Source organism: Cucurbita pepo, chromosome 17 (assembly GCF_057944985.1).
Source record: "Cucurbita pepo subsp. pepo isolate OVF chromosome 17, ASM5794498v1, whole genome shotgun sequence".
Lineage (NCBI taxonomy): Eukaryota > Viridiplantae > Streptophyta > Magnoliopsida > Cucurbitales > Cucurbitaceae > Cucurbita > Cucurbita pepo.
In genome coordinates this window covers 14141903-14168153 of record NC_141814.1, presented here as the reverse complement: position 1 = coordinate 14168153, position 26251 = coordinate 14141903, and the positions used below count along the sequence as shown (strand labels likewise).

Here is a 26251-nt window from a genome sequence, read left to right as displayed (position 1 = left end):
AATGAGAGAGGAGTATAATATAAGGGGTGGGTAGTCCTTGTACGCAAAGATTGTGATATCATAAGCCGGGGAGGTTAAGAGAGTGGGCCACACACCAATGCATGGCCGCCAAATGGATGCCAAGAAGGCAAAGGACGGCATAATTATAAAAGGTTTCCCTTCACAGTTGGATCACTTCGGCTTCTAAAAAAAAAAAAAAAAAAAAACAAACAAACAAATAAACAAATTGGTAATAAAAATCCACGATTAAGTGGTGGGAGAGGAGAAGGAAAATTTTGACCGAAGCAACAAAATTAAAATAAGAGGAAAAAAATAGATGGTTAATTTGTGAAACTTGAATTTATATTTAGGGTACATAAATTTCTTAATCTCAAGCTACAAGTTCACTCATCCCATAAGCTACCTCAACTTCAAATAATTTTATGTTATGACAAAGATTTGCATCAACAGATAGTAGAAAATCGATCAAATCCAAAATAATTGGTTTGATTTCATTTATATTAATTAAACGCTAACAGATCCAATAAATCTGAGTTAAAAGGGAAGCAGCATGATGCATAGAAATCATTCTACATAAGAAAGGGGTTTTGTTTAACATAGTCAATATAAAGCAGTATTTGAAAAAGAATAAAAAGGTGGCCTTGGAATTTCTTGTGATGGAAGGTTAGAATCAGCAAAGGCAGTTGTAGTTCTTCACGTTTCACCTTTTTATGAACAAATTTAATTGTCAAGACAGAGAGAAGAAAAAAGGGAAGGAGGAAAGGAGGAAAGGAGGAAAGGAGGAAAGGAGGAAAGAAGGAAAGGAGGTGGGGGAATTAGATTAGATTGTGGATTGCTGACTTGGGATTTCTCATTTGCCAATCACGTGGCCAGCACGTCATGGTAGACCACAAAGCTCACAGCTAAGACTTTTTTTTTTTTTTTTTTTTTTTTTTTCTTTTCGTTCCATCATTTTTTGTTTATGTAGGCTAACCTAATAAGGTCAATAACATTTAAAGAAAAATCCTACCAATCCTAGAAACATATCAAAAGGCAATAGTAAGGGGAAGTCTCCATGAAGCAAAGGGAAATATAGAAATTTAGAACAAAAAGAAATACCCATCAGAGAAGGAATTGTCATCAATTAAAATTATGTATGCTGACCACTTCTTCACCCAACCACTCTTATAAGCTGTTTGTTTTGGACAAACATTAAATAAGAGAGGTTGCTTTGCGTCCCTGCAACAAAGACATTTATCTATCTCCATTTTTTTTCTCCCTGAATTTCTGCAAAATAACTGGAGAAAAAAAAAATCATCTTAATGTAAAATAAATCCACCCCAGATAATTTCTGGTTGGTGGGGTCCAGTAGGCAAGTGAGGAACAAGAACAATCAGGATAGGATTCCTTTTTTCATGTCCTTGTTTTGTTCAACCTACACATACTTCTCCAGTTCAATGGTTGGTTAGTGAATGCCTGACATTCTGAGACACGCATTTCCAAATCTTTAATGGAAAAACTTTCAAGAAATGCATGCTAAAAAGTAAATGAAAAACTGAGCAGCAAAGTACCTGTAGTTGGCCACAGCTCATGCCCAGCAGTTACGACGAAACTGAAAACAGCTGCTGCATAAAAAATGTTATTCAAGAGACTTTGAGAGTTTAGATGGTTCAGCCTGATACACAAGTGGATATGAAGAGAGGTATCTCCATGATGGAGGGCAACCCCACCCACATATACTCTATCTTCTACCATTAGGAGAGGAGTACTACCTAACGTATGATATAAGTTAAGCTTTAAGTATCAAACTGTACAAACAAGTTTATACCCATACTTTCTGAACTGAATTTACCTTTAGCAACAAGTGAAGGTCTCATAATCTTGAGGTCTGAAATCAAACAGACTAACCATCAAGGGAAAAAATCCCCAAGAATAACCTAAAAAACTTTAGTTTTGGAGATATCAGCAGAAATTGCTACTAAGCCAATTAGAATTGTATGTAAAGTTCATGTCACTCACATCCAATACAAGAAGGCTTATTCTACTCGATCAGACAATCTATCTCGTGTTTTTAGGGGTTGCAACCAGTTAGAAATGCACTGCACAAACAATAGAAGGGGTGGAATTTTTCTTGAAGGCTTGCCTCCTGCAGTCCAGACATTTTCAGCCCTAAACTTCAATAGTGAAATTGTTCAGAAAGCTAAATATCAAATATCTTTACTGAAAGAAAAGAGTCATTCATGAGGGAGCAAGGACCGTGAAGAACTAAATCCTGAATAAAAGTGCTGTGAAACTCCAGGTCAGGAATTGCACAATAGTGTATTGTTATCGCTTACATACGACGATGAAAACTTTTGACATCGCTCAAACCTACTCAATGTTTACTCTTCCTTTCTAAAAGGCCTAAATAGGAAAAAAAGAAAACTGACACGGCAATGCCGAAGTTGTCAAACTCTTTTGGACCCTATGGAGTTCTTACTCCTTTTTTTCAACTTGACTAATTCCATCTCCTGAAGATTTAGGCGGAGGTGGCTCCGAACATGCCTTCAGAACAGCCTCATTCTGGAAAGAAGGAATACTACGAATTAAGAACACATATCAACAATTTAAAAGATGTTTTAAGAATGGGTAAATTTTCGTTTTATAAAGAAAACAATATATAAACAAGAACGAGAACAGAACAGAAATACAAAATAGAATTCCAAGGTAACAACCAAAAGGCAGAGCGTCTATGTTTCTGAAGTACAAATACAGAAGTATAAAAATATGGAAAATTTGGAGGAGAAAATTCATTGGCTCTAGAATGAACCATCTTCAGATGGATGTATTTCGAAGCATCATTTTACATGCAAGTCAACTAAAAATAAAATTGCACCAATCTTTACATAGGCATACAAAAAATCAATCCTGAAAAAAATGGCGCCCAACATCCAATTACAAAAAATGACTCCAATCCAAAAGAACAAAACCAAGATCATAATTGTTCCCAAAAAAAAAAAAAAAAAAAAAATTGAGGGCCTCCTTCGTTCAATGTTTGCTCCCAAAAGGAATTCATTAAAATTGTGTCAATGTAGTAAGTTGGAAGGTTTACAAGGACACCTAAGATGAGGGTGGGACTGCCAACCTTTGGAAGGGGAGTTTTTTTTTTTTCCATCTATCAAAATTGAAAGAAAGAGGCATGTGGAGGATCTAGCTCATTTACTGTGGGAGTTCCAGTTTGCTAACTTCCTTTGGAGTCGATGGACGAGTTTTTTTGGTTTTAGTGGGGTGCGGTGTGTAATAGAGATAGACAGCCATTGCTAGAAGAGGTGCAGGCGTATCCACCCTTTAGAGAGAGGCACGGTATTGTGGAAAGCTAGTTTCTTTGTTGTTTTATAGGGGTAGCTAGCTTAAGAGACACAATAGAATTTCCACACAGCAAGAAGTCGAATGAGGAGGTTTGGGAGCTTGTTAGGTTTAATATTTTCTAGTGGGTGTCGGTCACTCGATCTTTTTGTAATTATGGTCTTGGTCTAGTCCTTTTGGATTGGAGACATTTCTAGTTAGTTTTGGCTCTTGTTCTTCATCTTTTGGGATTGTTTTTTTTTTTATGCTCTTGTATTCTTTGATATTTTTTTTCAATGGAGGATGGATTTCCTACAGACACACACACAAAAAAAAAAAAAAAAAAAAAAAAAAAAAGTCTTAGGATTTCTGTATAGAGGCAAGCAAAAGTAGGTGGAAATCCAAATTCTGAGTTTTGTTGTGGACGGGATAGTAACTAGATCTGAAGATTCCTTACAAATCTTGATGATATTCAAAATATTAAGCACTTATTCCATGGAAAGAGAGGAGAAAAGAAGGATACATTAGCAATTAGCAAACCGAAGATGAGGAACTTGGACAACATTCTTTTCCACATTGAAACCCATAATGTAGCCACTTTGGAGGCCTCTTGAAAAGTGCCTACTAAAGGGAATCAGCTACAATAACAAAAGAGGAAGGGAGCAGAGGCTTACCATGCTTCATACTTCTAAGAGCAAAGACTATATCTCTAGGTTTGTCATCGATGAAGATGGAAGAGTTTACACTAGAAAGGCAAGTATAGATCAACTTCCGTAATTTCTTCTGAAAACCTTTAGCCCTTAAAAGGAAGTTCTTTCCAAAACCTTTAGCCTTCAAGAAATGTTAATTGGAAATGCTTCCGTTTCTTTCTTTAAACATATTCATCTATGAGCTGATTTGCCATGGCTCTAGGATTTCATTGATGATGATAAAGAGTTTACACTAGAAATGCAAGTATAGATCACCTTCCTCAATTTCTTCTACAAACCTTTGTCCTTTAAAAGGAAGTACTTCCCAAACCCTTTAGCCTAAAAATTTTTAATTGGAAAAGCCTATGTTTCTTACTTTGGACATTCATTTATGAGCTCGTTTAATAGTAAGCAAGAGTCAAAACTTTGCATAATAATAATAATAAAAAAAATTGATCGTGAAGTACACAGAGCTCCTTCTTAAGCTGATCAACTATAATCTTAGAGAAGCAAGGGATAGGCAGGCTGACAGGGCAAAAGTCTTTTACTATTCTTCCATATGATCTCCATGAGGATGTCGTAAAGATGGCTTCCTTCAAAAACTTGTGAATGATACCATCCTGGGAAATAATATATATTTGGAACACCTTCATAATGTTTACAAGGATGCTTCTAAGACATTTTTTTTTGTGCCGAAGAATTCAACAAATAAATCCATTGAGACCCTGGAAACCAAGCCATAAATAGCAAACAAAAAAATCCTCCTTTGAAGTCAGATTTGAAAGGTGAGCTTTGAGCCCTGGAAATTGGATCCATTTCGACTTCGAAGCTAGAAAACTAATCCCCTTTTTCTAAATTGTCTTTGAACAAAAAAAAGAATTTCTTTTTCAATTTGAAGGTTGTTGATAAGGATGCGCCATCCAGACTTGGGATTTCAGAGAAAAGATTTTCTTCCTTTTGCTGTCAACTATTCTATATTAGTTGGAAATTTTCATCTCCTTCCTCCAACTCGAGAGATTTTTGTTAGGATCGCTCAACAACGCACACTCGATCAAGATGAACACAAACACTAGGAGAGAGAAAATACAAGCAGGAATATTGGCTAAAAGTTTTATTGATGACTTCAGTATGTACAACAAGAGAGAATACAGATAATGAAGAAAAGTATGGGAGAACTACCTATATAGGATTTCAATTTACTAAATATATCTTTACTGTAAATAGGCATCAGGCTCCACATCCCAACAATTTTCACACTCTCATAAAATAAACTTCTTCCTTCAACATTATGCTTTGGAGTTTGAATTAGAGGGTAATTCTGAAGGCTTTTTAGGATGTGTCAATAGGAGAAAAGCCTTACAACTCGTCACGGGCTTTAAGATCAACAAGATTGTTGACATTATTGAGAAGATGTTGCCAAGAATTTCCTAATTCCATCATTTCAGCAAAGACTTATTTTTTTGAGTTTGCTAATCACGCCATGGACTGGCCAGTCCTTTAAAGGAGAAGTCCAATTTTTTTTCATAAAATATTTATACATATATCTATCAACTTCGATGGCTCATCCTCTCCAAGATCAATCTCCCAACACCCTCTAGTCAAGTGGTCCCTTTCTCTGCTCTTTTTTTTTTTTTTTTTTTTTCTATTTTCTTTTTCATATCATGAGTGTCTGAGCCATTGGCCCTTTCGTGAATGCAAACCTTTGGTTGTTACAGTATCTAAAGTCCATGGCTTGTTGTCACTAAAGGCAGCTGCAGATGTCAGGTTTGAAGATCTTATGTCAAATGGTTCTTCCCCCAGTCCCTTCGGCAGAAAAGCCATTTCACATATTGCATTGCTGATTAAACTTGCTTTCAATGTGTCTATCTAAACTTGAGTTGGCCCATGAAGATTTCCTCCATGCTCATCAACTTGAACTATTCTACATTCGAATGAATGTAATAATCAATGTGAACATGTAACTGGTAAGGTAGTCATGCTTACTATTAAAAGTTCAAAACATTATTTTTCTTCTTCTTTCTTTCTTTCTTTCTTTCTTTCTTTTTTTTTTTTTTTTTTTTTTTTGTCCTTTTTTTGTGGACAAGATATGTCACCTAAACACAAACATGTGCATAAATGGAAGACTTCAAGGGAAGATAAGACATTACCCAACTCACTCTAGCCAAGAAGATCACAAAATGGATCCCCATGGCATGAATCAAAACAAATTATAAATACAAAACTCCTTAACTAGGCAACTCCATCCAGAAGCTAAAAGGTTGTGGAGAATCAATTCTCTTCCTAAAGGAAACAAAATTCTTTTTTCAAAGTGTACATGGATGGGGAACCATCCACCTAAAGTGTGTTTCCCAAGCTATTTTGATCAGAAAACTCAAAAGTTTTCATTAGATACATGCGATTAGATACTCATGAAGCCTGACATTGTAGTTTAGAAGAGTCCCTCTCACATTTAGAAACAAGAGTGGGTAGTTCTTCAACCTGACTTCCTTGATACTTTTTACAACCCAACAACCTAATGCTAGAAGATGGAAGATCCTGTATGTAAGTCTATGTTTGATCCTCTTTCTTATGGATACTATCGTTGAATCTTGACAAGAAGGCTCTATATCTATTTGGAAAGACAGAGTTCCTAAAGTACAATTGTGTCTCTAATTGGAACTTGGAAGGGTTAAAAGCCTCAAACTGACTGCAGAAAAAGGAACCCCAAAAGTTTATTGACTCCATATTGGCATATTCTTTGTAAAACCTCCTAAGAATATTAGAACCATCTCCCATTCACCATTCTCCTATTGCTGATAGTTGGGAGATTCTGCACAGGTGTTTCAGGGTTTCTCGGTGTTTTCTCGTATTAAATAAGGATGTCTTCTTACAACTTATCTGTGGAAATTCTTCGGAAGGAAAAGCAAGATCCCATTGAAAAATGCAGTAAGAGCTCTCTTGTGTAAAAAAGAAAAACAAACAAATAATTTTGGAGGATAGAGTATCAATGACCTTGACAGAGACTGAGATTTTGGCTTTAGTTTGACGTACTTTTGTCAGTTTCTTTTTTGAAATTATGATGTTATAATGATTCCTGTCAATTAGGATAGCCTTCTGGGGGGGGGGGGGGGGGAGGTGTACGATGTCTCCCTCTTTTTGCATTCTCAAGGGTCTTATTCAATTTAAAAACTCGAAAGATACCTTTGCAACCAACAAAGGAAAATGAAAAACCCCTTTCTTCCCTGAACAACTAAAATAAACAAAACAAAACAAACAAACAAACAAACAAAAAAAAAAAAAAAAAAAATTGAACGATGAGAGAAACTCTTTCACAACCAATTCCCATTTCAGTCATATTTGTGATTTCAACCTACTTTTGTCCAATTCCCATGTAAGCCTTCCTCGAGAAGTTAAAGCAATCCAAGAAAGCCATACAACCAAATTGGTATGTCATGTTTGCGATCTTTGACTATAAACGATGGGTATACCTCCAGGCTTCAACCAAAACTAAAAGGGCAACTATATTAAGCAGATGGAATTATCTAACTCCTACATCATTTCTGTATATAGCGACAAAATTTAAAAAAAAAAAATTATATATATAAATATCATTTCAATTAATTTGTGATGCTGCATAATTCTCTGCACAGTGCATGATGAATCCTAAAGCTTAAAAGCAATCCAACCACCTATGAGATATTTTTTTTGAGTTCAACTACAATTAGGGGATTCAAACCTCAAACCTCTTGATCCAGGATATATATCAATTATGCCAAGTTATGCTGACTTTGGCAACTATAAGCGAAATATTTGAGCAGAAAAATAACAGAGATACCTGTTTAATGCACCATAAGCAATGGAAATGATGTCAAATAGATATCCTGACGTAATGCACATCCCTGGTCTCATCGTTAACAATTTTAAAAATCCTAAATCTACTTCTTTTGCTCCGACATTATCTGTATTGAATGATTCAGTTTGATGATCTTGTTATTATTTATCCTACTCTTCGTGCAATTATATCTAAGCCCCCAAAAGTTCTACTCCTAAAACCAACTCATAGCAAGGTATTGCCAGATAGTCGAATATTTGATATTTATTTCCAGACGAACCTCCATAATTAAATAAGAAGTACCGTTGCGTGGAATGAAAAATATAAGACAGTAGAGTAAACAAAGAACCATGAAATTATCATTTGCAGAAGCTGATGGCGGGCATAAAAAGGAAGTGAGATTGAAATTGAGAGAGAACCTGCCAAACACGAAGAAGCCTTTTCTTGGCGTTGGCTTTACGGGTTGTAGTGAGTTTAATTCTCTTCCAGACTAAACCTCCAGAATCGTGCTTCTTCACAATCTCCAACACCCGAGTCCCCCAAAATGCACCCGCCATCTCCCTTACCGCGGCCGAGCTTTGTGTGTTGCTACTACTAACCAAATGCCCCACAAAGCTTCGGCTTCCACTACTATTTCACTCACCCCTTATATAACAAATCCATATCTATATATTAAAAAGCAAAATACCCTTAAGTTTCAGTTAAATTACATTTTTCGAATCCATATCTATATATTAAAAAGCAAAAAACCTTAATTACATTTATCAAATGGGTTTTAGGACTAATTTATTTCAGACTCTATTTAAATAATTTTATTCAAAATCAAGTCAAATTTAAATTTTCTTTAAGAGGTAGTGCTACCCCTAGATCGCTGGCTATCTATATATTTATATGTATGTTAACGAACCTCAATCATATGTTTTACTTTTCTAGTGCAAAGTATGAAGAGACCACTATTTTAGGTTTAAGTATTGTCGTTTTGTAATGTTTAAATATTGTGGTTTTGTGATTTACTATTTTTCTATATTAATTTTATGAATATCTTAATATAAATCCTATATAAATTATTAGTATGGTTTAAAAATGTTTGGATGAGATTTTGATAATTTGAGTGACGGTTGATATTTATAAGGTTAATTAAAAGAATGGACTATTGAAGAGGTCTAGGAGGCTAATAACCATACTTTTTACTTGGTTACTAGGGCAGGAAATTAACATTAGGATAAAAAAAAAATGTTTTTTTGTTTTGTTTTTCTTTTTCTTTTAATTTTCGGTTTGGCAGTAGGATATGCACATGCAATGTGGTCCTTTAATATAATATATTAATAATAATAATAATAATAGTAAGCTTGGGGATAGAGACTTTAAATTTGGCCCTACGCAGTGCGTAAGGTCGTTTTAGTCTAAAGGACACATCTTTCGAGCATATTGATGAAATTCTACCTTAAGTTCCAATATATATATTTCTATACGTATCCAATTGATTTAAACATTATGTCCAATCAGTAAATAAAATATGTATATTTTAAATTTGATTACAGTTTAGTTTATATATGGTAGTTAGATTTAAAATTAGTCATTTGAATTAATTTAAAGTTAATTTTTATTAAAATTGATTAGAAGATGATAATATATTTCTAACATTTATAACATGAATGTTAATGGATACTAGTTTTTTTTTTTAATAGAAATAATAATAAAACCGTATGAATTCAACGAGAGTGAAATTAGAAAATTCAAAATAGAGTCCTCAAAACTGTATTTCAATAAATAATAATAATAATAATAATTTGAAAGTAAACTTAATAATAATTAAAAACAATTACTTTAAGCTTTCAAATTTTTAACGTGAAACATGTGTGGCTTATCATATTTTTCCGTGATCTACTATATTATAGGTTAAATCACGTTATTATTAATATCATTTTAATTTAACACATAAGAGATTCAATTCAAGCTTCTAGATAGAATATTTTTAATATATCTTATATTCTTTAAAGAACTTTATTGTTTAATTAAAATCAAATATATTGATGAATGTATTTAGAGAATACAAATGTTCTAACTTTTGATTTTTGTTTTTTTGTTTGAAATTTTTTAATATAACAAACGTGGAAGGGAGAATCACAATAAACCTATAAAAAAGAAAATAAAAAAGTAATAGAGCCTTTTTGTTAAATAAAAAATTGGTAAATATTCTGTCTATATAAAGTCAACCTAACAAATTCACCTAATATCTCTAGAATTAATAAAAAAATAAATTTTTTGTATAATTATGAATGATTGAAAATCGATGATTAGCAAAATTATTATTACGAAACACGTCAATTACTATTTTAAACGATGATTATTGAATTTCATTCTCTCAAAAGGTTTGATTTTTTTTTTAAAAGATTTGTTTATTTATAAAAGGAACAACATACTTTCACATAAAAATTTTAAAATTGGATATTATATGAATGTAAACGTAACTTTTATACATATGGTGAGAATATTTCTAAAATCTGAAATTAAGACAAAATAACTAGGCCATTAAACAAAGCTCGACTCACATCGACGTCCGTGATGGAATAATCTCCGTCGCCTAACGGGTTCTACTTGAATGGAACAATACACACAATTACTGTTAGAACTATCGCCCATCAAACCGTTAGATTCTCGCCGGTGAACGACAGATGAGATATTAAACGTCAGATCTGTTTGTAATGAGAAATCTTTATGCAGATACACCATCTTAATATGGTTTCTGCTTCACTAGATTTTACGCACCCCGACTGTCCGTAGCCTAACAGTAGCAGTCGTTTGCGGAATTTTAATTATTAGAAATCAAAGAGTAATTAACAAAAATTAGAAAAAGAAAATCCAAAAGTAGAAATTGAAGAAAGGGAAAAGAAATATAATTAATTTTAGGAGAGTTTGGTAAGGTGGTGGCTTGCAGTCTTCAAACCCCTCCATTTCCCCAAATCCCCCGTCTGATCGGATCCAATTTGCAGTGATCTAAACTCCATAAACGACAGTCAGGTTTGCTTCTTATGCTTTCCCATCTTCGTTAATCCACGAATCTGATTATCTTCTAGCTGCCGCTTTTTTCCACTTAAGCTATGTGATTTTTTCCAATTGATTTTGCAATTAAGGATTTCCAGTCCGGCTTCATAAGTTATTTTTGCGAATGCATCAATATGTAACTGATATTGTTGTGGATGGTGATTTAGATGTCGATGTCGTTTTTTTACTCTCTTGCCGAAGTTGAAAGTGAAACTGGTTGGAAATTGCGTGTAATTGATGTTTGTTAGATATTGTGTGTTTGAAGTGGAACTGGGATTTGGATCGTTTGAACTATGTAAGTTTTTGTTTTGTAGAGCAATCTTTCGATCGCGAAAAAAAGATATGTGGGGAATCGTTCGGCAAAAAGCTGGCGCTGCAGCCTCCTCTATTTTGGTTCGGTTCCATGCTTTAAAATGAAATTTGTTTTTGCATCAGATGTACGTTTTTTCTCCGATGATTTTAGTTATTTCTCGTGTATGTATGCTTTTTTTTTAGATTTCCGGGCAGTCTTTGCAGAGACTTCGCCCTGCTGCATCGGCATCCAGATACTATTCATCTGCAGCAAAAGAGGTAATACACTGTCTTGTGTCCTTCAATACCTTTTCTTTTCTTATTCAGTCTCAGCTAGTGTTTTCATAGTTTCAATGCATCATGTCCTTGTTGCTTTAGGGTAGGTTTGTTAGGGCCATTCTTCGATTTTGTATGCTGATTTTTTTTTTTTTTGTAGTGTAATTTGGTTTTTTTGTCAACAATAATGGATAAGATTCCTTTTAATTCTAAAGAAAGTTGGTGATCATAGGTTTTTTTCCTCGTTTGAAAATAATGTTTAGGACTATATTTCCCTTGTCTCACTATTGAGTGGGTTATTTATAGTAACCCATAGTTTAGATATTTTTGCATTATGTAATTGCTTTCCATTTATTTATTTGTTGAATTCTTCTTTTACAGTAGTATTATACTTGAGGAATGCTTATTGCTGCTCAACGTTGTTGAATGAAAATAAAAGGCTTACCATTTTTTCCCCAAAATTTATTCCAAATATGCACAGATGACAGTGAGAGATGCTCTAAACTCTGCACTTGATGAAGAAATGTCCGCTGATCCTAAAGTATTTTTGATGGGTGAAGAGGTGAGGGAGAATGATTATGAACGTTTCTATCTGTATATTACATTGATATGTCTATCCTTTTGGCTAATTTCAAACATTCTAATGCAGGTTGGAGAATATCAGGGTGCCTATAAGGTTAGATTTGTTGAAGAGATAATCTCTAATTCATGTGATATTTGAATGTTTTATTGTTTGTATTGTATTTTTTGACAAATTTTGGCCTCTCTCCTCAAGTAGATAACCAAAGGGCTCTTGGAGAAGTATGGTCCAGAGAGGGTTCTTGATACCCCAATCACAGAGGTTGTTACTTCACCCAGAAATTATTCTTTTTCCTTCAATGTTATTGAGCTGGTTTGAATTTGTACTGCTATGGTTGAGAACTATATTAAAGGAAAATGTTTATATACTTCTATCCTTAATGTCATCAAAATTTATGCAGGCTGGGTTTGCTGGTATTGGTGTTGGTGCTGCTTACCATGGTCTGAAGCCTGTTGTGGAGTTTATGACTTTTAATTTCTCCATGCAGGTTAGAACCATGAATTGCATGCAATTCCTGTTCATATTGGGTGTTGCTTGTCCTATCTAACTTTAAATCTCGACATTGAACTCTGTCTGCTTAATGAAAAACTTTGATGAAAGTGTTTTGTTGTTGCCTTGTGATATGCTCTACTTTCCTTCATTAGTTGTTGAAAGTAAATTTCGATTCTAAATCATCTGGGAGCAGTGGTGACTGTATTTGGTCTTCGGTTTTCAAAGTAAATTTGATTGATTACATTTTTTTGTGTGTGTTTTAAATAGTTTCTAAAATCACAGGCACCAATGTGTTGAGGATTGACGTGAAAAGACCCTGTGGTAATATTGACCTGTAAATCCAATATAGTTATAATAATTTCAATAGACCATTCATTAAAGTGCATTTGTTTCTAGTTTTTACTGTATGGATTCCTTGTATAGCTTCATGTTCCACTTTTCTTCTGATCTCGATTTTTTCTTTCTCTGTTTTAGAGTTGCGTGCTAATTGAATGTATCTATCCTTTAAGCATTTTGGCTGTATTAATTCTTCCTGTTGCTCAATTCTCCAACTTCTCCCTTCACAATGTTTGTCTTTGCTCTTTGACTATCTTTTTGCTTTTTTAGGGCTCAATAGTCACAATATTATCAACTCATTATTAGTATAAATGTGCAAGTCTAATGTAGTGTTTTTTGTATTGATTCTTCTATTGTTTTTTACTCCGACTCTCCTTTTCAATCATTGGTTGTCTCACCTCCTTCTCATTGCTGTAGGCCATTGATCATATCATTAACTCTGCGGCAAAAACAAATTATATGTCAGCTGGCCAAATTTCTGTGCCAATTGTCTTCAGAGGGCCCAATGGTGCAGCTGCTGGAGTTGGTGCCCAGCACTCTCAGGTTGATTTTTCTTTCTTCCCCTTTTCTCTTTCATGTGTGCACCTTGTGTATGTATATATGTGTGTGTGTGTATATATGTGTATATGTATGTATGTGTGCGACTTTTGTTATTCACTAGGCTTTATGCTTTTAGACCAAAGCCCTTTCTTGTTTGACTCTTTTGGGCTGCCATGTTTTAGGCTTGTTTTTTTGTTAGTCTGTTTCTGTGCTGGCTTTTTGGTATTCTTTCGTTTGTCAATAAAAGTTTAATTTATCGATAAAAAATACATTTTTAGGCATAATTTCAAATGGTGGAAGAGAGAAATCCTTGAAATGTATTTCAAATTTTCCTGTACAGTGTTATGCAGCATGGTATGGCTCCTGTCCTGGCTTGAAAGTTTTGGCCCCATATTCATCTGAAGATGCTCGTGGGCTTTTAAAGGCTGCCATAAGGGATCCAGATCCTGTGGTGTTTCTTGAAAATGAGTTATTGTAAGTGGTGAATGAAAATGTCCATATATATTCTGAGAAAATAATCGTTAATTATGTGCACTGTTGTATCAGATATGGTGAATCATTCCCTGTTTCTGCTGAGGTCCTCGATTCCAGTTTCACCGCTCCCATAGGAAAAGCTAAGGTAATTCTGTTGGTGCTTTTGATATATTTCAGAAGATGTTTTCTGTTCTGCTATTCATCTTCGATGTTTAACTTTATATCATTAATTTTTGATAGATTGAGAGAGAAGGGAAGGATGTGACTATTACTGCCTTTTCGAAGATGGTGGGCTATGCACTTAAGGTCAGTATCCTTCAGTTATTTTGTTCATGGGGGATTGGTTGTTTATTTTTAATTTGTAAACTTAACTGGCTATGTCAAGGACTAGGTTGACCTGCAAGGGGCAAGATTAGTTCTTTCATGGCTAAATGGGATTTAAAGTATAACTTTCTTGAATATGTATCCCTAAACCTGTTGTTGAGAAGCGATTCTTTTAGTTGTGACATTTTGATTATAAGAAATGGAAATAGAAGTTATCTCACAGATCTTCTGGGGTTTTTCTCATGCATTATGTTTGATTTCAAGGAAAATCTATTGGGGTTCCAAAAGATTCCTTATGCACTTCATGTAAACAGTGACAACTTTGCATTAATGACGTTCCACCAATTGAGATGGATCTGAAGATCGTACCCTAAGATGCTATATTGTTTTACTGGCAACTTTTAGGTTGTAGTAATGGGCAGTTGAAAGAGATTTTACTGGGTGTGGGTGTGTCGTATTATATTTTGATTCACATGTTTAGTGGCATTTAAGGATACTTGGATGCTGGAAAATTCCCTCATCTCTCTGTCTATGACTAATTATAATGCTTGGATTGTCAGGCAGCTGAAGAACTTTCCAAAGAAGGAATTAGTGCTGAGGTAATTTTTGCCTGATGATTGACTTTTTCTTTTGGATATATGTACATTGATTTTGTTTTGTTAATCAAAAGTGTAATTAGCCTATGTTGTTATAGGTTATAAACCTGCGCTCTATTCGACCGCTAGACAGAGCCACAATTAATGCTTCAGTTAGGAAGACCAACAGATTAGTAACAGTTGAAGAAGGGTTCCCTCAGCACGGCGTTGGTGCTGAGATTTGGTTTGTCATTTTCCCCCTCTTCTCATGTTCGTTCATCTTCTTGATTGATTTTGAAGTTTCCCTATTAACTTAATGTGAATATTTATTTTTATGTCGGCAGTGCATCTGTTGTGGAGGACAGTTTTGGCTATCTTGATGCGCCAGTGGAGAGGATTTCAGGGGCTGACATTCCTATGCCTTATGCAGCCAATCTCGAAAGGATGGCTGTCCCTCAGGTTCATTGCCCTACCTTTTCTAAAAGCCTTATATCCACCCTGAAAAGTTTACTGTACTTTCAAATTGAGAAAGAATGAAGAAAGAAAGAAGAAAGAAATTATATAATGAGATATTTGTCGCTGATCTAGTAGCATTCATCAAAAGTTCATTTGACGTGGTGGCAGAGATGATAAAAACTGAAACATTTAGTCCTTATCAAAGTAACAACAGCGAAATCCTTCTCTGGTCAATATCTTTTCAACATGTTCTCATGAAATTTTACCTTTTTCAATGATTTATATACACAATCTTTTTAGTTCTACAAACTAGGGGGCAACTTAGAGCCAAGATTTAAAAATTATAGCTATGTTATATGATTTGTTGAATCTATTTATGAACTAAAGGAGGCAATTGCCCCATTCTTGTTTGCTCCACTCCTGATCGTTGGTTTTCATTGCTTGATGGTAATAATTGTATAGATTGAGGACATTGTTCGAGCAGCAAAAAGAGCATGCTACAGAGCCGTACCTTTGGCCGCAACTGGTTGATTTTGCCCTTCCAATCTGGAAAGTTATTCCATCTTAGGGTAAGATTCAATGACTTCTTTGTCCTTTTCTGTTCCTGTTCCCTGAATCAAGGAGAAATTTCACTTTTCCCTTGTACAATAAAACCTCTCGATGACTTTTATTGTCAAGACAATTACAACCATTTTTTTAACGGGCAAGTCCAATCGAAGTACGATATATTTTTGTGAAAAGAAACATCGTTTCTTGCCAAAATCATTACAGCTATAGGATGAAAATTGGTGGTCCGTGGAAGGATTTGGCTTTTAGTGAATATATTTGACACTTGTAAAATCACATCTGGCTTAGCAGATGCAGGGTGTCACGGTCAATCTACTCTATTCATGGTATGGCAACTGTTACATTGTTTCTGTGATGATGTTTGGTCTGGGGACGTTGCCACGTTGTTAAATAACTTGGGAGAATATTGTCAAGGACGGGAATTTCGTTTTTTCAACTCTATTTTCATAGTCAGATGCTTCTTCTGCTTTGCCCAACAAACCTTTTGTTTGTCTTGTAAGTTTGAATCTTCCCTTGGTCTTAGCTTTCCTTAATGTGAAAACCAAAGGACCTACTGGCATAGAATATATACGTATATTCTAATAAATTTATTTACCATTTTAATCATTTTCACATGGTTTCTATGTTGGTTGGGTTGGTATGAATTGTCTGTTTATGAATTTTTTGTGCTGTTCAAATGCTATTTTAGAAAGTGGGGGAAACATGGACTTGTTTGTTCATTTGAGGAAACATGATTTAGTTTGATTTTAGTTTCGAATAATGATATTTCAAGGTCGTTTGATTAGGTTCTTGCTTTTTTATTAGGAATTTGAAAAACTCTAAACAGAAGTTGCTGTTTTGCTGTTTCTCTTTCTACTCTGGTATAAACTAAGAGCTTCCAACAGTTATTTTTTATCCAATGAGGAAGGAAGTCAAAAGTCAAAATTCTCTGGTAGAATCCTTTCTTGTTACTTCTTTTATAGTTCATAGTGCCTGTCTCCGCGTTCTTAATGCACTTTACAGAAATGTACAGGTTATCGAATAACATTTTTCTTCTAATTGAAAATGGTTAATTAGAGAGAGAAGTAGATTTATATAGTTGACAATATGTCTTCTTGACAAATAATTGAATTTTCTTAATGAATTTCCAAATAAAAGTGGGACTGGTTTTGAATAAAGAAAATGTATATCTCTTCCCATATGAATTTTCGGGTAAGGCAATGAACTTGAAAAATGGAAGACTTTAAAAATCAGAAGGAAAAGAAAGAAGGAAGCGATGTTGTTTCAAGGCCGACAACGTGGTATAGAAGGTTTGATCGGCTGTTGACCTTAATTATTATTTTCAAGCTGTTGACCTTTTTTATTTTGAACATTTGGAAAAACACATATCATTATTTGTCATTTTCCTTACTCGGCCAACCAAGTTTTTCTTTTTGAAAAGTTTCTTATTTGAGCATTAAAAATAAAACAAGCCATTTATTGACAATTTCTTGGTAAATTCTATGTTTGAAAACAGCTTTTCATTTTTTATTATTAAAAAAGTTCACAATTTTGAAAAACTTGGAAAAATGAGAATTTCTCCCTTTATTATTCGTGTTCAAATAGAAAACTCGAATAAAGTAGTAAGTAGATTGAATTAAAAACAATTGATAATAAGGAAAAACAAATGATTTGTGTCCTAGTTTTAAATGCATGTGGATTAGATCTGATGTGCGGTACCTTCAAAATTAAAAAACTAAAATTGAAGTAGAAGAAGTTAGTATTTGTTTAAAAATTGAATTCCAAAATTGAGCTAAAATATTAGTAAAATAGCACCCACTTCTTAATTGCATTTATTACAACTTTTGTACGTAAGAAGGGGGAAAAGAAAAGGTGACCTCAATTGTTTTAAAGTTTCATTTTTACATTTTTGGAAATAACTGAAAAGTAAACACGATTATTAATTGTAATGAATTGCAATGTCAGGGAAATTCGGCTCCCCCTCTCTTCATTAACTTCTTCTTTCATTATTCCAATTTCCCCCCACATATTTATTGTTATATTATTATACTTCACGCTCCCAACAAAAATTAAATTACAACTCTCATTTGTTTTTCTGTGACATTTATGGATGGCTGCTTCCAGTTTCTTCCGCCACTAAATACAATATTTATTTTTAAATTTCAATTCAATGATAATATATGGAACATTCACTACTTTTTTCATGCTTACTCTTTTAGTTCAATAATCAATGCATATATGTGAGTGGAAATTTGAATATTTTATTTCTTTTTATGTGTTGTCAGCATATTAAAAAATTATATCCACCAAGAATTTAGTCAGGATCTTAAAAGAAAAACAAAATATTAGAAAGAAATTATATTCGTAAAAGAAAAGGAATTAATATATTAACTAAAGATGGAATGGAAAATGACCATTGATTGTGGAACGCAAAGAAAAGGAATTAATAATAATTAAAATATGATTGGAAGATTACAATAATAATAACATTTCTAAAAAAATAGGATTAAATAAAAATGAATAATTGTATCCTCCCGATCAATGAAAACACAGTCAAACTGGAATGATCAATTCCACTAATTCTGCACACTTTTTTTTTTTTTTTTTTTTTTTTTTTTTTTTTTTTTAAATTATAAAATTTATTAAACTATTGTTTTTGTTAAAATAAATAAATAAATAAATAAATAAATAAAATTGAAGTCAATATAGGAGAAAGAAGAACGACAGGTTTGAGTTTTTTTTCTTTGGATCGAAATGGGAATTAATGAATATTATTAATTGATTTTTGGGTCTTCCATTTCTGCCTGACGCAAGCTGAGAATGGAGGAGTTTGAACGAAGAAAAAATTTGCATTGAGATTGAGGGCTTTCTTCATCTTGCACATCTCCTCCTCCTCCTCCTCCTCCTCCTCCTCCTCCTCCTCCTCTCTGCATCTTTATTTGCTTTTCCCCTCTTAGACTTCCCGAATTGCTTCGATTTCTTTCCCTTCTCCGATTTCGTGAAGGGATACACCAGAAAGGAGCAGCAAAATGAAGACTTCTTTGAGGAAGTTGACGGGTTTTGGACTGCACAAGCACGAACCTAAGGGCCGTGTAGATCCTCGTCCTTTGGCTCAATTGGATGAGCTTGCTCAGGCTGCTCGGGTACTTTATTTATTATTACTTTTTTTTTTGCTTCTACCCTTTTGCTCTTTCTCTTTGCCTTCTTCGGGAATTGCGAATTCTATACGAGGGTTCTTCCAGTTTTCTTCAATTTCATCCTGAGATTTTAGTTTTGTTTTTTAGTAATCTTCTCAGTCTCGTGAAGTTTTTTAGCTGATGAACTTATCCTTAATAGTGGGATTTTGTTTCTGGCAATTAATTGAGATTTATTAGAAGCACGGGGAAGAATGGAAAGGGGAATTTTAGGGTTTTGGCTCTGGCGGGAAGAGATTGTATTCTCTTTTTCTTTCTTTTCTTTTTCTGTCCTCCCTCTCTCTTCCTTTCCTTTTTCGTAGGAGTGTTTCAGGATTGTTTAGGTGTTTAGAAACACAATCAAATTCTTACTGGTTAGTGTGGTATTGTGCTTTCAGGACATGGAAGAAATGAGGGACTGTTATGATAGCTTACTTTCTGCAGCTGCCGCTACCGAAAATAGTGCTTATGGTAATTTTTAGATCAACCAATGTTCCAACTCATTGAGTTTCTGTTAACTCTCTTTCATATCTCGTCCCAGCTGCTCGGCTCAGGACAGTGTTATGATGGTTTACTTCATTTACATTTTTCTCTGCAAACAAAATGCCACATGACATGAATGTTTCATTTGTAATGGTCTTATTTGATTGTAGATTCATTTAATGATCAGCTTTTTATCAGTATATATGCAATTGCGAAGGAATGAATAATAATAATAATAATAAGAAGAAAAAAGAATCACCAAGATAATTGAATCATAAATAGGATGCTCTAATGCACAATACTCAGTGACGTGAACTCTATGGCTGTTTTAGTCAATGTTGCTGCACTGTTGAGTTGGTTATTTTTCAATTCTCGAGAAAACTGGTTTGATGGATTTACTTCTTTTGTTCCAACTCTTTTCCCGGTGGATTTTCTTAATAATATTTGAATACATCTTGCTGTTTTATTCACCTGCTTTGGCTCTATGTATGAATGTCAAATTTATTTCTTTTAATGCATAACGCCGCACGACTCTTTCACTTTCATGATATATAATTTTGATTTTAGCCTTCTTAAATCTATGGGGATGCCAGATTTAATATCTCTATCACCGTTGGCATCATTGGTCCTGCTACTTCATTATCTAATTGTGGTTCTTATGCCTTATTTTCAGAATTCTCAGTGTCTTTACAAGAAATGGGTGCATGTCTTCTTGAGAAAACTGCACTGAATGATGATGAAGACAGTGGTGCGTTAAATCTAATTTTTTTTCCTCAATGCATTTAATTACAATAGGCGTGTTAATGAGGGGTGATGTCGATAAACTGATAACTACGTAGGTGTATCTGAAATTCTGTAGCTTAAGGAAATGCCGTTTCTTGGCGCAGGCATATCTATTTTTGAATCCTGGACTATATTTTCCGAAAAGAGTATCATGAATGGAAATGTCTTCTCATATTTCTTTTTGCAATTGTGCTGAGACCTTTATATTCTCAAGCCTTGAGATTTTGGTGCATCTTTTCTTTTTCTTTATTTTTGGTGGATTTTTTAACTTCTATTTTTTTTATTTATTTGGTGGTCGCTGCATTCTCTTAGCTTATTGCAATCTTTTGCTGATCAGTAATTTTTCTGTTACCAATAAAAAAATAAATAAATAACTTGTGCTAGTTGCATGAAGTTACTTCCTGTTTGAAGCATTTTTGTGTGTTAAACATTTTCTAGGCGTTGTTAGCTTAGTTGTTATTATTATCTCAAACTTGGGATTTATGAGTTTATGTATATTCTTACCCCCATGCAGGTAAGGTTCTGATAATGCTGGGAAAGGTGCAGTTTGAACTCCAGAAACTTGTAGATCGATATGTGAGCTGGCTTCTCTCTCTCTCTCTCTCTCTCTCTCTGGCATTCTATCTATCTACGTATCGAATGTCAAAGTTCTTGGGTTTTGAGTGCTAAATTCAGTACTGTCAATTTGCCAGCGATCTCATATTTCACAAACTATAACACGCCCATCTGAGTCTCTTCTGAATCAACTTCGAACTGTTGAGGTATGTCTAGATGGTTTTTTGATCTAATTGTATATGGCTGCTGTTCTTTCAGATTTTTATAGTAATTACTGCACACAATCTGCAACTGGCCATGCTACCTTGTTTGTGGGCATCAGTTTGTAATGAGTTACTGTTGTATAATATAATGATCCTCCATCGTTGATCCTCATTGTTTGGCCATTCATGTATGTACGGGCATCTAGTTCTCAGCAATGAAATTTGTGTTGAAGATCTACTAAGTTCTACAGAACTACTTCTAAATGGTGAAGGTTTGTAGTTAGCTGCTGTCCGAATCCCTCTACCCTTTAGTTGTTTGTGGGATGTTTTTACTGGAATGACATCTACAGGATAGTGGAATAATCTGGACAAAAGTCTTGAACGCTGAGATACACTTTTCCCTTCCTTTTTATTTTCATGTTTTGGACAGTGAACGGATAGTTAGTCACTGAAGGCTGAAATAGATGTTTTGGAAATTCGAAATCCTAAATGTTTCAAGAATAAGGAAAGCCTCGTTTACTGTATCTAATTATCTCAAATTGGTACATGTACAAGAGTCCAAAGCATGCAAGTTTGACCGATCATTTTCTTGGTTTTAGTAATCCCTTTTCCATTTTCTTGGTTGGTTGTTAATTTCCTCCTTTTTAGGCATTTGTAACTTTTCAGTTCTTTTCTGTGTGTAGGTGTAAATGTTGACATGATTATTGGGTTAACTATGCAGAATATATTATAAGTGTAATATAGATATCTCTCTGGGTGTACCATAATTTCCTGTACATTATTTATCTTTATTTTGTTTGTGAATAAATTGCATTCAGCACGCTGTGCAGTTAAAAATTACTTGGCTTTATAATTATATCTCGTGAATAGAATATTGATATGAAACACTTAACATACTGACCTTCACTTGGATGCAGGAGATGAAAAGACAATGCGACGAGAAAAGGTTTGTTGCAAATAACTGTTCTTACTTAAACCCATATGCTTATGAGAACGTGGTTGTTGGATTAATGTTCTTTTTAACGATGTTTTCCCATTTCATTGTATGATTCACAGAGAAGTATATGAGTACATGAGACTGAGGCACAAGGAGAAGGGGAGGTCAAAAACCGTGAAAGGAGAGAGCTTTACATTGCAACAATTACAAACAGCTCGAGAAGAATATGATGATGAGGCAACACTATTTGTTTTCCGGTTGAAATCTTTGAAGCAAGGACAGTCTCATAGTCTTCTCACACAGGCTGCTCGTCACCATGCTACTCAGGTTCCGTTGTCTATTTCTTTGCCCGTTCTTTTTCCTGTTTAAGATCTTCCTCTTTGTTTCCTTTTTCTTGTTTTTGACCATCTTCTGCTTGAAATCAGTTATGTTTCTTCAAGAAGGCACTTCAATCACTTGAAGCAGTGGAACCACATGTCAAATCACTGACAGAACAACAGCACATTGATTACCGATTCAGTGGACTGGAAGACGACAGTGTGGACGATGGGAATAATGATGGTGTTGATGATGATGATGGCTATGATGATGGGGATGATGGGGAATTAAGTTTTGATTATGGGCAAAATGATCACGATCAAGATACATTAAGAAATTCTAAGGTAATCATTTAATTTTAAACATCCACCCAATCATTTGAGAAGTCTTTTCCTTTCATCTGTACATTTCATGGGACATTTGAAACATGGTATAGGGAAACAGCTCATTGTATATGGTCTTTGTAGATTTATCTAAAAAGCTCAATCCTTTTGTAATTTCCATGATTTGGCCCACTGATCGAAGGGATTGGCTGTAAACCTAAATTTATGTTTATGGGTCAAAACCATGGTAGTTTACCCATACTGCATATTGGATGGCCTATGAACTTCTTGATGTCATATATTCTAAGGTCGCTTATCCCTGATACGTATATACATAAGGCTGCAGTTGTATCACAATGATTAGTAGGTTTATGTAAGCTGCATAAGTTGACCAGAATACTCCAAATTATTAAATGATATAAGTACTTTTGTATGCACATTATGGAGTTCTATCTTTACCAACCTTTTCATTTTGGAAAATGATGTGTTCTGCATCATGTTTATGTTTATGTTTATGTTTATGTAGTGTGTTGGAAAAGCAGGATATATGGGTAGGAGAAAAGGCATCATACATGGTTTAGTTGTTGAATTTAAGCTCTCATGTATTTGTTATTTGTGTAATATGTGTATCGTTGATGCAGGTGGACCAGTCAGATCTTGCATTTCATCATGTGGAAGCTGTGAAGGTACACACAGTATCTTTCATGTATATTATGTATTAATAATAACTACAATTTTAGATTTCTTCCCTTGTGTTATTATCATGGAGAATCATTCTGTAGATTATGTAGATTGTAAATATCACTTGTTTTATAATGTTGGTTAGTGTATGAGTACATGCGTGCGTCAGTTTTTCTGTCTGGGTAAATTGTATGACTTTGGCCATAGCTTGAGTTCTTTACCAATTTTTCATTTAACATCATCGACACCTGAGAAGTACAAAGAAAATGTAGTCTGTCATCTTCAGAAATTTACATTTGTCTGTGGCTTCCTGCAGGAAAATCTTGACAGAAATCGTAGGAATTCCTTTTCTTTTGGTGGTAGAACAGTAAGCCAATCTGCCCCACTTTTTCCCGATAAAAAATTTGATGCTGCTGAAAGAATAAGACAGATGCGGCTTTCATCAACCCGGCAGTTCCACACATATGTTCTACCCACCCCAGCTGATACAAACGGTTCAATTTCTGGGGGTCCTGCAAATCCGGTATCTAACACCACACAGACAATACGTCAGCAAAATTTATGGCGGCACTCATCACCATTGGAACCAAGGAAGTACAGCGAGTTAGTGGGAGATGAAAATATGTCAGGACATGCTGCTGCAAAGGCGCAGTCTGTACTGAAGGAGAGTAACACTAACTCATCATCCACTCAGTTACCTCCTCCTTTGTCTGATGGCTTGCTACAGCACAGTCTAGCTGCTGCTTCTGATGCTAAAAATTTTAAGAGACTAGCCTTTTCAGGCCCTTTAATGGGTAAGCCATCAACTAACAAGCCTGTTACAATAAAAAACCCCCAGTTGTTTTCAGGACCTCTCTCGCGAAATCCAATACCACAACCTTTGTCATCATCACCAAAAGTGTCCCCAGTTGCTTCCCCTACTTTTATTTCCTCACCTAAAATAAATGAGCTTCATGAGCTTCCTAGGCCTCCCATTAGTTCAACATATAAGTCGTCAAGACCTTCAAGTTTAGTTGGTCACTCTGCTCCTTTGGTATCCAAAAGCCAAGGACTCTCTACTGCAACTAAAACTGTTGTAAGGAGTACAGCATCTCCATTGCCAATGCCTCCTCTTCAAACTATCACACGCAGTTTCTCCATTCCGTCCCGGAGTCCTAGGGAGACAGAGACCTTATTTCACGAGCCAAAGCCTCTGGAAACCGTTCGATCTTCTGAAATGGCACCAGACTCATCTTCACCTCCCTTGACACCACTTACCTTTTCTAACAACCGGAGTCATACATCAACAGGTTCAGAGAATGGTCCTGCAAGTTAAAGGTAAGAGAATCCTTTCCTGTCGATTAATCTCCATGTCTGAAATTTACTTTCCTAATCTCTTCAGATATCTCGTGAATTAGGTTTTATACTATTTGTGAATATTCAGGTAAACCTTAATATTTGAGGTTTTATATTGAAGCATGGGGTGGTTGACTGTAATTTCTTGGATGGATATGAGAAGTGGCATTAATTTTAGTTTAAATTTGTTAGGAGTTTATGGCCATCTTTGGATGCACGGGGCATCTGGATATTTGATTCTCAAAATATATTACTAGATCCAACGAATTTTATGATTACTAATGCCATATTGTGACACTGATAAACGATATTACCATATTTTATTTACAAGTACATAATATCCATGTTGCTTTATGCTGATAAATGATGGTATTTATGTTCAAATCTTTAGCCGACCTATCTTTATATAAGATTCCAATGATAAGATGCAAGAGTTATTGAAAATTTTATGAATTTGTTTCAAGCATAAAAAATGCCACATGAGACAACCGTGAAAGTCAATATCTCTCTATTACTTTCATCGTTGTTCATGTTTTTTTCCTCTTTATACTAACTATAAGATGAAGGTCAATTGAGATGGATATATTGGACATACTGAGGGGAGGAACGATATCCATTGGAACCACTTTAGAGAAAAGGAGATCCGAGCACATTTAGTAAGCAATGAAGGTTTTTTGAGGTAGAATATTTTTCATTTTCAGGTGGTCACAGGCAATTTCCATGAGAGGGACTCATGACTGTTGAACCATGCTGAGTTAAGTCAGTAGTAAGAATTAGGTTGTGTTGGGTTAAGGCGAAATAAATCAACAAGATCGCCATCTTATGTGGTAAACATTTGAAATAGAACATTAGAAAAGCTAGATATTGTGGCTTGTTTTGGAGTCCTTGGATTTTTCATTCTGTTTTCTGCGCATGTCTATCTTGTCTTCCAACATTGATGTATTCATTTTCAACAGGAGCAGATTGATGAAACCTTATGTGGAGATTCTAGTCGATTGATGGCAGTCGGAAACGGTCAGGGCCGAACATAGTTGTTTCCAACCATCATCAAGTACAGGTCTAATGTTGTAAATAATTCCTCATCTATTCTGTTCTCATTTCATGGTGACAATTTGGCACGCAATTAACTAAATAATTGCCATTGGGTTCATCATTCGACGAGTTTTGTATCTCCCCAAGCAATTAATGGGGAAGAAAAAAAAAAAGGAAAATTTTCACCCATCCCCCAAAAGAACCTAGAATAACAAAAATTATTTTCCCTTCCAATTTTGTACCCTTTAGTTTACATTTGCTAGGTTGAGAAATGAATGCTTCTACAAAATGTTGAATGTACTGTGACACTCTTCTTTCCTTCATGGATCGAGTAACCTTTCTTTAATCGATATGGGAAGATTGTGTATACAAATTCAACGTTAGATAACACTTTTGTTAACGGTTGACCTGTACGACTATTATTCTAGTTGTATATGCATTTATGCAATTTGGTGTGATTGATGTATGAGTTAGATTTGAATTGTGACATTTTTTTTCTCTTGTAACATTTTTTTTTAATACTCTTGAGTGTTTGGGGAAGTTTAATGCAGATATTGATTAATTTTATTAGAGAACGGTTTAAACCGACTACATTTGGTTGCTATGGAAACACCTAAGATGTTAAATCCTAGGTAGGTTTCTGCCAAAGAAACTTCATTTTCCTTTGCCCATCAGAGCTGCTGTAGGAAC

General features: G+C 34.6%; 3 protein-coding genes across 6 annotated transcripts; 2 read left to right on the top strand and 1 right to left on the bottom strand.

The window, feature by feature from the left end:
• Positions 1-2237: 2237 nt before the first annotated feature.
• On the bottom strand, positions 2238-8446 carry LOC111779382 (uncharacterized). The gene is made up of 2 exons (XM_023659546.2): positions 8223-8446; positions 2238-2541 (listed from the first exon to the last, which is right to left on the bottom strand). The coding sequence occupies exons 1-2, from the start codon at positions 8358-8360 to the stop codon at positions 2455-2457; spliced, it is 225 nt and encodes a 74-aa protein (XP_023515314.2). The 5' UTR covers positions 8361-8446; the 3' UTR covers positions 2238-2454.
• A 2218-nt stretch (positions 8447-10664) lies between these two features.
• LOC111778688 (pyruvate dehydrogenase E1 component subunit beta-1, mitochondrial) lies at positions 10665-16365 on the top strand. The gene is made up of 15 exons (XM_023658656.2): positions 10665-10824; positions 11163-11241; positions 11344-11418; positions 11897-11977; positions 12065-12091; positions 12194-12256; positions 12396-12482; positions 13241-13366; positions 13704-13837; positions 13910-13982; positions 14078-14143; positions 14722-14760; positions 14856-14980; positions 15081-15195; positions 15655-16365. Exons 2-15 carry the CDS (start codon positions 11191-11193, stop codon positions 15721-15723), a joined length of 1131 nt encoding a protein of 376 aa, XP_023514424.1. The 5' UTR covers positions 10665-10824; positions 11163-11190; the 3' UTR covers positions 15724-16365.
• A 2121-nt stretch (positions 16366-18486) lies between these two features.
• Positions 18487-26027, top strand: LOC111778689 (uncharacterized protein At2g33490). 4 transcript variants are annotated; one of them, XR_002812597.2, is made up of 12 exons: positions 18487-18881; positions 19310-19382; positions 20068-20142; positions 20692-20753; positions 20870-20938; positions 21853-21881; positions 21992-22199; positions 22298-22534; positions 23155-23199; positions 23511-24511; positions 25231-25356; positions 25492-26027. XR_002812597.2 is itself a non-coding variant. In XM_023658658.2 (11 exons), the coding sequence occupies exons 1-10, from the start codon at positions 18768-18770 to the stop codon at positions 24507-24509; spliced, it is 1911 nt and encodes a 636-aa protein (XP_023514426.2). In that variant the 5' UTR covers positions 18487-18767; the 3' UTR covers positions 24510-24511; positions 25492-26027. The 4 variants fall into 4 exon arrangements, 2 of the variants coding, with proteins under 2 accessions (XP_023514426.2, XP_023514425.2); XR_002812596.2 differs by having other exon boundaries at positions 25486-26027; XM_023658658.2 differs by lacking the exon at positions 25231-25356.
• The last annotated feature ends 224 nt before the right edge of the window (positions 26028-26251 follow it).